Source organism: Aulonocara stuartgranti, assembly GCF_965226115.1.
Source record: "Aulonocara stuartgranti genome assembly, chromosome: 7".
Taxonomy (NCBI): domain Eukaryota; kingdom Metazoa; phylum Chordata; class Actinopteri; order Cichliformes; family Cichlidae; genus Aulonocara; species Aulonocara stuartgranti.
This window is the reverse complement of record NC_138945.1, coordinates 59791343-59802528: the sequence shown is the minus strand read 5'-3', so window position 1 is coordinate 59802528 and position 11186 is coordinate 59791343. Positions and strand designations below refer to the sequence as shown.

Here is an 11186-nt window from a genome sequence, read left to right as displayed (position 1 = left end):
CTGGGAGCAGTGAGGACAGAGCCAATGAGTTGAATGTGTTTTTCAGCAGATTTGACACTGCAGTGAATGCTCTCCCCCTAGTGACTTACCTGTAGTCAGCCTGCAACCCACATTCTCTTCAAACTCCTGTGGAAGTCCTGACACCCCTTCCCCCCTTTGTCACTTTCACTCATGACCAGGTTCAGAGACAAATGAGAAGACTCCGCTCAGGCAAGTTTGCTGGTCCAGACAGGGTGTGGCCCTATGTCCTCATGGCCTGTGCCCCCAGGTTTGTGGAGTCTTTCATAAACTGTTCAGGATGAATCTAAGTCTTTGGAGGGTCCCAGTGGTGTGGACGATGTCATGTCTCATTCCTGTACCAAAGACACCATGTCCCAATGGCCCCCAAGGTTACAGGCCTGTGGCACTGACCTTCCATGTCATGAAAACCCTGGAAAGACTCATCCTTTCCCGTCCCCAACCTATTGTCAGGCCACGTCAGGATACCTTTCAGGTCTCATACCAGCCTTGCCTCAGAGCTGAGGATGCCATCATCTACCAGCTCAGTTCTGTCTATGCACATCTGGACCAGCTGGCAAGCACTATAGCCCCTTTTCCATTAGTACCTACTCAATTGACTCAGCATGGTTTTCAGGGTTTTCCATTAGGTCATAGTACCTGGTACCAGGTACTTTTTTAGTACCTGCTTGCCTGAGTTTCAAAGCAATCCGAGCAGGTACTAAAATGTGACATCGTCAGACTGCGTGCCACCAATTGGCTGGTCAGTAGCATCTCTCAATGAGTCATAAGGTCATAAGGTCAATGCTGGACAGTACCTCCCACCCACTCCATGACGTGCTGGCCAATCACAGAAGCACGTTCAGTGAGAGATGGAGAATACCCAAATCCATAACTGAACCACACAGGAAATCAGTGCTGCCTGATGTGGCTACAACTCCTCCGTCTAATGCATAATACACAGTGCAATAGTCACACCCTTTTGCACATGTAGAGTGAAAATGAGAAATAACAAATGATAAAGTTTTACAGTATACAGTTTAGAGTAAAATGTCCATCATATATTTATCTTTTTTTGTAACTTTATTATACTGTTTTATTTAATTTAATCAGTTACTGTACTGTCTTGGAGCAGCTGCAACCACATCATTTCCTAAGGGATTCATAAAGTATTCCAATTTTAGAGCTGCAGTCTATGATACCAAGTGGCTCATCCCCAGATGTTAACGTGAGTCAATTCTGCCTCACAGTGACCATGCCTTGAAATTACAGCCAAATAAAGGATAGGAGGCTCTACCAAAGCCATTCATCATCCCAGTTCCAGCTTCTGCTGTCATAGTAATAAGTTATGTAAAATATGCAATCACCAAATATTTAGCTAATGTTAAAGCTGTGTAGATGGTGATAATTTTCAACTCCTAAGAAAAGAGAGAATTTAAATAAATAAATTTAACAAACGAAAAAATAGACACAAAACTCGTATCTGTTTGATGAGAATAAACCACAATGGGATGTTGAAAATAGGTCTACATCATAATCACAAGCACGGCAAATTGGTACAGCGATTATGTGTTCCACTCCAAACTCACTTCTACTAAACAATTTTTAAAGAATCACGGTGCCTTTTTTAAATTGTTTTTGGCACTAGGATGTCAGTTTGTGCATACTTAATGTAGGTTTTTCTTTCAAGACCAAGTTTGCAGTGTCCACATGGAGCAGACGGTCAGAAGTTGAATTCACGTGTCCGTAGGCACGTCTAATTAACAAATAATGATTAAGCTGCTCCAAACACAGAAAACGAGTTTGTTCCTTAAAATAATTAACAGAGCAAGGTCTATTATCACTTTAAAAAGTTATTTTTTAAGTAATAATAAAGAAAGCTGTTAACAAAACAAAGCTCAACTCCAAATGTGCAATATAACTCTTCTTAATATTTATTCTTTTAGACTCAGGGGAAACGCTGATTTTTTTTACAGCACGATTTGCATATCTCAACACATCCTGTGTACAACCACAAAACCATAACAGTATATGTTTTGTTTTTACACTGAGTGAAAAACAAGACAATTTTACAAGCATATTTCTTTACACTCAGCATACAGATAAATCTATACATATTCTCTCTCTTTTTAAACGTAATCTTTAGGCAAAATATACCGACAAACCATCAACAAAACATGCAACATCCAAAACATAAAGTTTTAGACAACTATTGAAGTTGAGTAGATTTTTTTTTCCCCCTTTGTGTTGTTTCAGCAGTTTACGGGACGTAGTTGCACACATAGTCATTGGTTGACAGCACAGGTTTTGATTACACAGTCAACTCCCCTTTTACAGCTATAGACATGAACTGCTGTACAATTATATGTCTTTTGTGATTTTTTTTTTCAACACTCACATGCTCAGACTTTGGACAATATAAACATTCAATCTTTGTAGAAAATAAACACTTTATGTACACATGTCAAACAACTTGAGTCACATTCACACCCCTCAGAACAACAACAAATGAATGGATTCACGATTACAGGCAACAGCTGATCTAAACAAACAGTATTTAGCTTGGGTGAAGTCTAATGAAACACAGGGGTTGAACAGTCAAGGCTGAGCATTGAGATAATATGTCTAATTTACTGTACTGTGTACACAAACTTTTTTAAGTACACTGAGAGCATGATGCAGTTTAGAGTGATATTTATCCCCCCCCCCACATTGTGCATTACGTTTAGGAACCCCAGTGTGTCTGCATGTTTTTTCTTTTTCCACATAGATACAAAATGCACACCACAATATTTCCTGCCATCACATACACCATGACTCAGTTCATTTCAGTGCATAAACACAAAACACGTAATCCCGCATGTCATGATGGAACAAATGAGACAACGCAATAATAAAGTGCACAAGATCCATGTAGATGTTAACAGCCGTTAACGTCAATATATATTAAAATCAGTAAAAAAATCAGAGTATTTCATATTTTCTTTCATCGATGTACAAATTAAAGTTATTTTCTTACAGTTATTTTGAGAACATATGTTCACAGTTAAAACATTTTAATTCCAAAAACACAAATGCATTCAAACGTATATGTTGCATAGAATTACTTCAAATGAAACAATGGATCTGGAATGTAAAAAAGAAATATAACTGTTAAGAATTTAAACATAAATCACGGTTGGCACAACAAAATAATTGTCAGCATTGAAAAATTAACCTTGTTTTCTTCCTCACTATACTCTTTTTTGTTTGCTTGTTTGTTTTACTTTGTAATTATTATAGGCGATAAGTGACATCTTGCTCTATGTTTGTAGTCTCCAGTGATATATTATAAATAGTTGCATTGGCTTTGTGATGTGCCTAAACACACTAACAGTAGTTCTGAGGGTCAATTTTTCATTCTGTACAGGTAAAGGTGACAAAACATTGTAAGACGAATACAGATAAATACATGGGTCACCTACTCACACCTTAGTACTGAGACTAGGCCCCATGCTTTCATTTGATCCTATACATCACTGTACGCCAGTGGGCCTGAGTGTTTTGGTTGCAGGCAGTGAAAGAGGCTGGTTCAATGTGTTGTAATGGGAGTCACTGACACAAAATAGTTAAGTGTTTTACAGTACAGCCAGACACACAAAAGAACCTTGACGTTTGAATGGTAAAGCATTTTTTTTTCTTCCTTTTGAAATAATTTTCAGGGAAAACTCAGACCAGAGGGACTTACTAACACAGAGACAGCAGGGCTGTCATACTGAAGTAATGACAGTTGCAGATCTACAGAGGATTTTGACACATATTGTATGAATTACATGTCTGACAATGGACTACACAGAAGGAAATATTAGCAAAATCTGAGCCACTATAACAATCTTAAAGCAAAATGTTGTACACTTGAGACGGATGTGTGAAACTCACCTTCCACAGTTGTAACATTCAACACAGCAGATGCTGTTCATTGTTAATTTAAATTTTAATTCTAATCTTTCCTAACAATATCATGCTAGTAAAATAGTAATCAGCCACTAGAGGTTGTCATTGACCTTGGATTTTATTTTTATTCTGTCACAGCCCTGTTCGATATAGTGGTGCATTAGTGTGATCAGAGAACCAAGGGAGCTACTGAACATGATTATTAACATCCTTGAGCTCACATAGGTCCACATTCACATAATAGTTATTGTGACTGCCTACACCATAGATTACTGGATTGTCAGTGCGCCACTCACAGCCTCAATCTAACAAGTCTGTGTATCTGTCCCATATTATATATATTTGTATATATAATCTAGTGACAAGAGAACAACTCTTATACTGTATATTATATTTAGATATATTCTGCATCTGATATCTGTGTATACTATATAAACGTCACACTGTACAATGTGATTCTCTGATATGCTCTTATATTTGCATGTGGGATATCTACAATCAGAAGTGCTGTACATTTAATCCTCATCCCACAGCAAAGGTCAACTGTCTGACTCAGGCCTACATAAGCTCTTTATTGTGTTTTTTTTTCCTTTTTCAATGAAACTGAAAGAATATTGTACAAAAAATGTATGCATTTCTTCATCAGTTAATATTCCAAGACCACTTAAATCCACACACATCACGATCGTAGCACAACCACGTCTCTCATATGAAGGAAATAAAATGAATTCCATGATTCTGTTTTTCATCTTTCCCTTTGTTAGATATGTTTGTTCAGTAGTGCAGAATCACATCTCGGCGTCTCACGTGGATTATGGAAATAGAACTGTGGTAAGAAAGACGTCACTGCCCTCAAAGCCATATTGCTGCTGAGTGTCTATCAGTGCCAGCTTTTTATGTTTGCATGTTAAATCCAAAACCAGCAGAGACTTGAAATGGGAAGAGGTGGAAATGTGCTGGCAGTGTTGGACTGATATAATTGCAATGTTAGTAGCACATAATAAACCTTTATTTTATGATTTATAAACCGAAGCAACGAATTAAAGGAATCTTTTTTCTTTGCTCTTATTCTCATTCTCTTATTCATTTTTTTTTGTCACATCTCTGAACTATGCACTTTGCATTTAGTGTTGGCTGATCTGCTGCATCTGGATCTTTTTGGTGTGGTGTTCAGGGGTTGGTCTGAGTGGAACTGACGAACAGCTTGTGCCAGCTGACCACTCTCTTCCTCATGTCCACCTTGTCAAGCCAGATGTAGGCTTCACCTATCAAGGTTTTCTTCATGAACTTCCCTCCATTAGACACCAAGAAAAGCTGGGAATGCATGAGAAAGACAAAGAGAATTTGTCAGTAAGTTATCTATATGTGCTTTGCCAGCTCAAAAAGTGCATGTTATTCAGTATGATTATTAATAGTTGCAAGCAGATTGTTACAAGTATATCTATAAGTCTAAAATTTAATGCATTTTATAGACCTGGAAATTTTAGAGCCCATATGAGCTATTTACAGCAGAAGAAACAGCTTTTAACCACGTTGTGAGTACCAGAGGAAACTCTGCAACTTCCCTATGTTTGGAACACTACAAACACGGCCTTATGGCCGCACCTGCAGCCACACACCTCTGCAGTTGGGCTGTGTTATATATTGAAGTGCTGATTGGGCCATACCAAGTGCAGCTCTTGCCACCCATAGATGTGCATAAGTGACTTGTTTAGCCTTCTGCTGGGTATTTTTGATTTGAAGTAATTATTAAACTAAGTGTTGCTTTGTTTGTTTGGTGTTAGATAATTTGTTAGGATTTGTGTTCCCCTTATGTATCAACTTGGCCTGATCAGCCAGTATTTAAGTCCCCTTTGGTTCTTGCAGTTAGCTCAGTTTTGTTTGCTGAGTAGTTAATCTGGAGATATGTCAAGTTGCTGTTTTTGGATTAAGTTTTTTTCTATTCATTTGACTTCTTTTAAAGGCCCTGTATTATTAGTTCATTTTGTATTTTTGTATTTTTTATTTTTTTTTACAATTTTGGGGGGTAAACCCACTTTTTTCTAAATACTCACTGTGTCCTCGTGCTTAACCAGCCTAGTCTCTCACTCATCGCAACAAAAAAAGTTGGGAAGAGTGTAAACTAGTCATCCACAACTGGTTGTAATAATAAAATACGATTATTTTTAAACAACACTCTCATATTATGGGATATTTGTGACTCCTTGTCAATACGCATAACAAATATTAGGGAAATCTATTTATGTTTTGTGTGTCTGAAAGAAAAAAAACCCAACAGAATATTGCCAAGTATATTGGATTTTTAAATCACCAAATATTGGTATCAGTCATAAATAGCCTTTATTGTCCAGACTCTAACACAATCATGATTTATTAAGTTTTATTGACTCATCGTATTTGACAATTAGCAGGGGTCTGAAAGTTATTTAGGTGCCTGTTGTACACTACCTGTATGGAGTGTCCAGTTGGGTTTAGGGGGAATCTGAAGGTCTCATTGAAAGAAGGCTCTCTATCATGTCGACAAATTCTCGTCTTCTTCTTAATGATCCTCTTTTGGGTGGCCACATTCACCACATACAACTTCACATACAGATCTGGATGCAAGTTGGATAAATAATAATATGAATTCATAAAAAGAGGACTATTGAGATTAAAAAATCAAAATGCATGTACATCAGTACTGATTGGTTCCACACCTGGCAGGTGGTCTGGGCTTTTGAACTTGTAAGTGATGTTTCTGCACTGAAGGATCTCCAAGACCAGTTGGTCCCCTTCTGTTTTCACCTCCTTCTTGAGAGCAACCTTGATCTCCCCCATTACTTGTGTTTTACCAGCTAACACGAAACAGAAAGAGCAAAATCAAAATCACATCAGGGAATATATCGCCAAAGTTTCACGTGTATCTCACCAGTTCTACATGTCCTGAAATAATTAAGAATTTTACAAGACAAGCTGATTTAAACTTGGTAAATTAGTTGTCAGGCACCATGGAAATGACCTCCCGACCTTCATCATTGTAACAGCTGCCAGGCTATACCCTAAAATGACCCTCTGCTCTTTGTAACAAATTGAAACTAGAGAGGGAAGGGAGGCATCGTGACACCTGAGCTACATGAAATGTAGATATAACAGCAGTTGTGGGACAGCATGGCAACCACTTCTCTCAAGCCGTGCAGTAAGTTATTATTCGGGTTAATATTGTTCATTGACAATAAGCACTTAGCTGACAATTTGACCTCGCAACTTAATAATGACATTAGCAACAACATTTAGAGGCAGTTAATTAGGTGGCTTGGTTACAAAGAAATTGGAAAAAAAAATACAACAAAACCACCATTGCACAAAACACTCAACAGGGGGAGCCCTCTGACCAAGAAAGCAAACATTTGAAAACGTGACATTTCTAGAGCTTGCCTTCATTTTCTGCAGTCTCAAGTTGGTTTTTGTCTGTGCCATTAGGAATAGTCTTACCGCTGTGAGAAAAAACAAAAAAAAACAGAACAAATGAATTTATGAACACTGTTTTATACATTTAAAAGAGTATAACATGACATATACATTAACAACCGTTAATGCATAATATGCTTGCATGGAGCTACAAACAGTCTTACATCCGTGGCACTTGAAAAATGGCACTGTCCACTCCTGTGCCTGCTCCATCTTCACTATCCAGACCTCCATAAGCGTCTCCAACCAGGCTCGGGGCAGATAGTACCACTGACCCTGAAACATCACTCAGCCGGTGTCCTGGTCCTGTGGGTGGCAATACTGAGTGTGATACTGAGGAAATCAATCACTCAGTTTTTTCCTTCAAAATAAATGACTTGCATAAAAAACAAACAAACAGAGAATGTTAAACGACCCAGCTTTTACCACACATGCATGGGTGCCCAAGACATGTGCTGTATGTAACAAAACACACACCCAGCTATCACTCATTGACAGAGGCACTCTCCATCACACATAACTTTGACAACTTTGACTAAGCATCACATAACAGGGCATCACTGTAAATGTCAGCATCTCCTTGCATTTACGTAACAGTGCTGTGTAAAATCTCTGTAATACGAAGCAAATCCCTACATTAGAACTAAATGAAGGTCACTAAATTTAATGAAAAAAAAATAAGATTAATTCACTGTAGGACATGGCATGGCAGTTTGTTCATACAATTAAATATTCTTTCTTGGCTCTGGCTGGTTTCTGTTATGCTTTTGCAGTAAGAAAGAACTTGGGAAAATATGTGAAGATTACTGTTGAAACACATTCGGTGACTTTCGGTGTATTTTTGAAAGATGATGTGTGACCACAATGTGTTTGAAGCACAGTCTGTTACTGAAATGCAATAATTACTCATTCTGTTCCTAATGAAAACAAAATCATTCGATAATAAAAGCGACACAAAATAAATATATAAATAATGAAATAATATATAAAATGAATATGTGCATTTCCAGACATTCATAGTGCTACATACAGAAAATAATTACAACAGAAATATCAATATTTACACATTCATTTATTTGGAAGGCTTAGTTTTAATTATTTAATTATAATAATAATTATTAGTAGTAGTTTTTTTAGTTGTTGATTAATATGATTTATTTATATATTTATAGAGTACATTTTTCCTATGTTGCCTCACCTTCCCTTGACATTTCTGCTTCCCTCATGGTTAGCTGACCGCTTTACACTCACTGGCTGGTGAGTGCAGCGTGAACCTCCTGTTGACTTTTGAAACCTCTTGGTGTTTCTGTGTTTCCAGGTTTGACTGGGTCATTTGTGCCCCCTTTGTTTTAGGTGGGAGGAATAGGGAAGGACTGTGCAGGGCGAGAAGACTGTGTGCCATACCTGTGTCTGCCTCTGTGTGTGCTTTTCTAGGGGTTAATTCTTGTGACACACACATGCACATACACAGCAATATTGCAGCTCCACAAAATATTCTGTGGCCAGGAAATAATAGCTAGGGAATCTACAGTTGCATGCGTATAAAAACCTCCAACAATGAGTTTACTTTCCTTTGTAAAGAAGTAGACCATTAGAGTTCATTTTGAGGATATCACATTGAGGATTATACACAGGTAATGGATGTTGTTTAAGTCATGTTAACACAGTAGAACATACAACATGTAAGGGATTGCCATCCTAGCTTGGTTTCTGTACTGGGGTTGGAGATCTCCACACCGGGGTTCTGTAGAAACCATATGCTTGGGATTGGCACATGCACAGTCCATGTAGAAACAGAGGGGTCTGGATTTCTAATTTAGCTAATAATACTAATACTACAAGTTAAAATAATCCATTAATTATGTTTGTAGTTTCTTAAACTATTATCCCATTTAATTAACTATTTAAGATGCCCAAAGAGAAAGCCAAAATATTAAACTGGTGAAAAATATCAGAAACAACACATAACAATTTAGTAAACTGAATGAGCCCCATCTCTAAAAATAAGATTTTAGAATTACATAGTGTATTAAATAGGATTTCACAGCAAGTTTATTTTTATTTGTGTACTTATTTGATTCTTTATCTGCCTTGCTTTTTGCTTAACAGTTATATTAATGAGATAGATCACTGTGACTTTGTGCTGGCAGAAAAGCAAGATGAGATGAGCAGAAGGCAAGGTAAACTGTTAAGGAGATGAATGCAGAGCAATTCAAGGCTTTATCAAACAATCTCTACAAAGCTTGCATGCAAGGGGAAAAGGTGCATTTCGAAGGTGGTTTATCAGGGGTAGGGGAAGGATTTACTTGGTTGCAGGCAGGATTGTTGCACGGCAGCTTCAGCAGCAGCAATTGCTATTCCAGCATCCTCAAGGTGGGCCTGAGTGACACTGCTCTTGCTTTGGCTTCGGGAAGGGCCATGGGAACGTAGTTGGCCGTCGGAGGAAGACTTGGAACTGCCTGGGCTACTGTGTGACTTTTCCAAAGGCATCATTTGCATGTCTAAAGGAATATTAAATGAATGGTTACAAGTGCCAAAGAGAAAACTGCAAAATACAGTGGCTTGCAAGAGTATTCGGTTCAAGGGGGCCGGATACTTTTGCAAGACACTGTAAATAAACCAACCCCTCTCAGGTGCAAATAATATTTCACAGTCATCTGATTGTTCCATGCAATACTGATATGTATGTATTTACAGTGTTCAAGGTATGGTTATGAATACCTGCCAAGAATATTAATATTATTTATTGCTTAAAACTACTTATATGGAATTAATTGATATTTAGCAATCATTAACTGTAAGAATGAGGTGATTCTTTACCTTTAGCTGGATCAGGAAAGATTCCATGGCTTCTGCTCTTGATTACAGAGTTTTTAGGTGAATCATGACTCCCATCTCCCTGCCCTGGTGCTAGACTCATTCCATACCCCTGTCCAGAACCTGAAATGTGGCCCTGGCCCTGGCCATGTCCCTGACTTGACCCAGACCCTGACGGACCTTGGGCAGCATGGTGGGCTCTGCTGTGTTCAATGCTTTCACTCTGCTCTTTCAAAGGCAGCCAGCGAGGAGTGTTGTCCAGCTGGGTGGTATTTGACAAGTCAATCAGTACCTGAGTGACAATAAGAGAAAATAAAAGAGAGAAAGAGTGAGACAGTACAAAATAAATAGGAATTTAATATATATAGTTATAGAAGCCAAGTTTAAATTTGGTGTTTGTCTGACCAGAGAGTTAAGTTAAGAAACGCAGGTCCACCAATAAAACAATAAAAATAAACCAACATAAAATAAAATAGCAAAAACCACTTTAATGAGGTAAATTGGTAAAAAAGAAAAAGAAAAAGTGAGCTAAATTTCACATTGTCAGATGGCAGACTCGGCTTCACAAGTCACTTACTTCTCCAAGGAAGTCATTGGAGGAGGACCTGTCATAGTCCCACACTGTCACCTCCAGCGTTTTTTTCTTCAGCTTCAAAGAAAGAAAAAATAAGTAAAGAGAGGGTCACAGATTATGGTGAGGCGTTGAGGCGATCGTGCGAGGGAACAAAATGTGTGAGGTGTGAGCTTGTTTGTCTGTGCGAATGTGGGTGGATGAAGGACAAAAGAAACGAGCTCGTGTACACTGAATGAGTCGTGCCTAAATGAGTGCAGCCATGAATGCTAATGAGGGGGTAATTTAATCAGCAAGGAAATCACGAGTTGTTAAATGCATGTGTGCAAATACGTGGACGTGTATAGAAACACTCGGAAGCATGTTGGAGGACATAACATATACAGATATACTTATATAAGTATGCGCTGCAGATTTTTTT

The 11186-nt window shown here is 38.1% G+C and overlaps 1 protein-coding gene across 2 annotated transcripts in view; it reads right to left on the bottom strand.

Annotated features, from left to right (window-relative positions):
* Positions 1-1908: 1908 nt before the first annotated feature.
* The window catches only part of LOC309710430 (uncharacterized protein), a 44295-nt gene continuing 35017 nt past the window's right edge, over positions 1909-11186 (bottom strand). For both annotated transcript variants that reach the window (XM_082539865.1, XM_082539866.1), the window contains 8 exons: positions 10772-10843; positions 10198-10486; positions 9684-9878; positions 7542-7683; positions 7345-7403; positions 6627-6764; positions 6379-6524; positions 1909-5244 (listed from right to left, as the gene is read on the bottom strand). In XM_082539865.1, coding sequence (XP_082395991.1) covers positions 5101-5244; positions 6379-6524; positions 6627-6764; positions 7345-7403; positions 7542-7683; positions 9684-9878; positions 10198-10486; positions 10772-10843 — 1185 coding nt within the window. In that variant the 3' untranslated portion in view covers positions 1909-5100. The remainder of the gene's footprint in view (positions 5245-6378; positions 6525-6626; positions 6765-7344; positions 7404-7541; positions 7684-9683; positions 9879-10197; positions 10487-10771; positions 10844-11186) is intronic.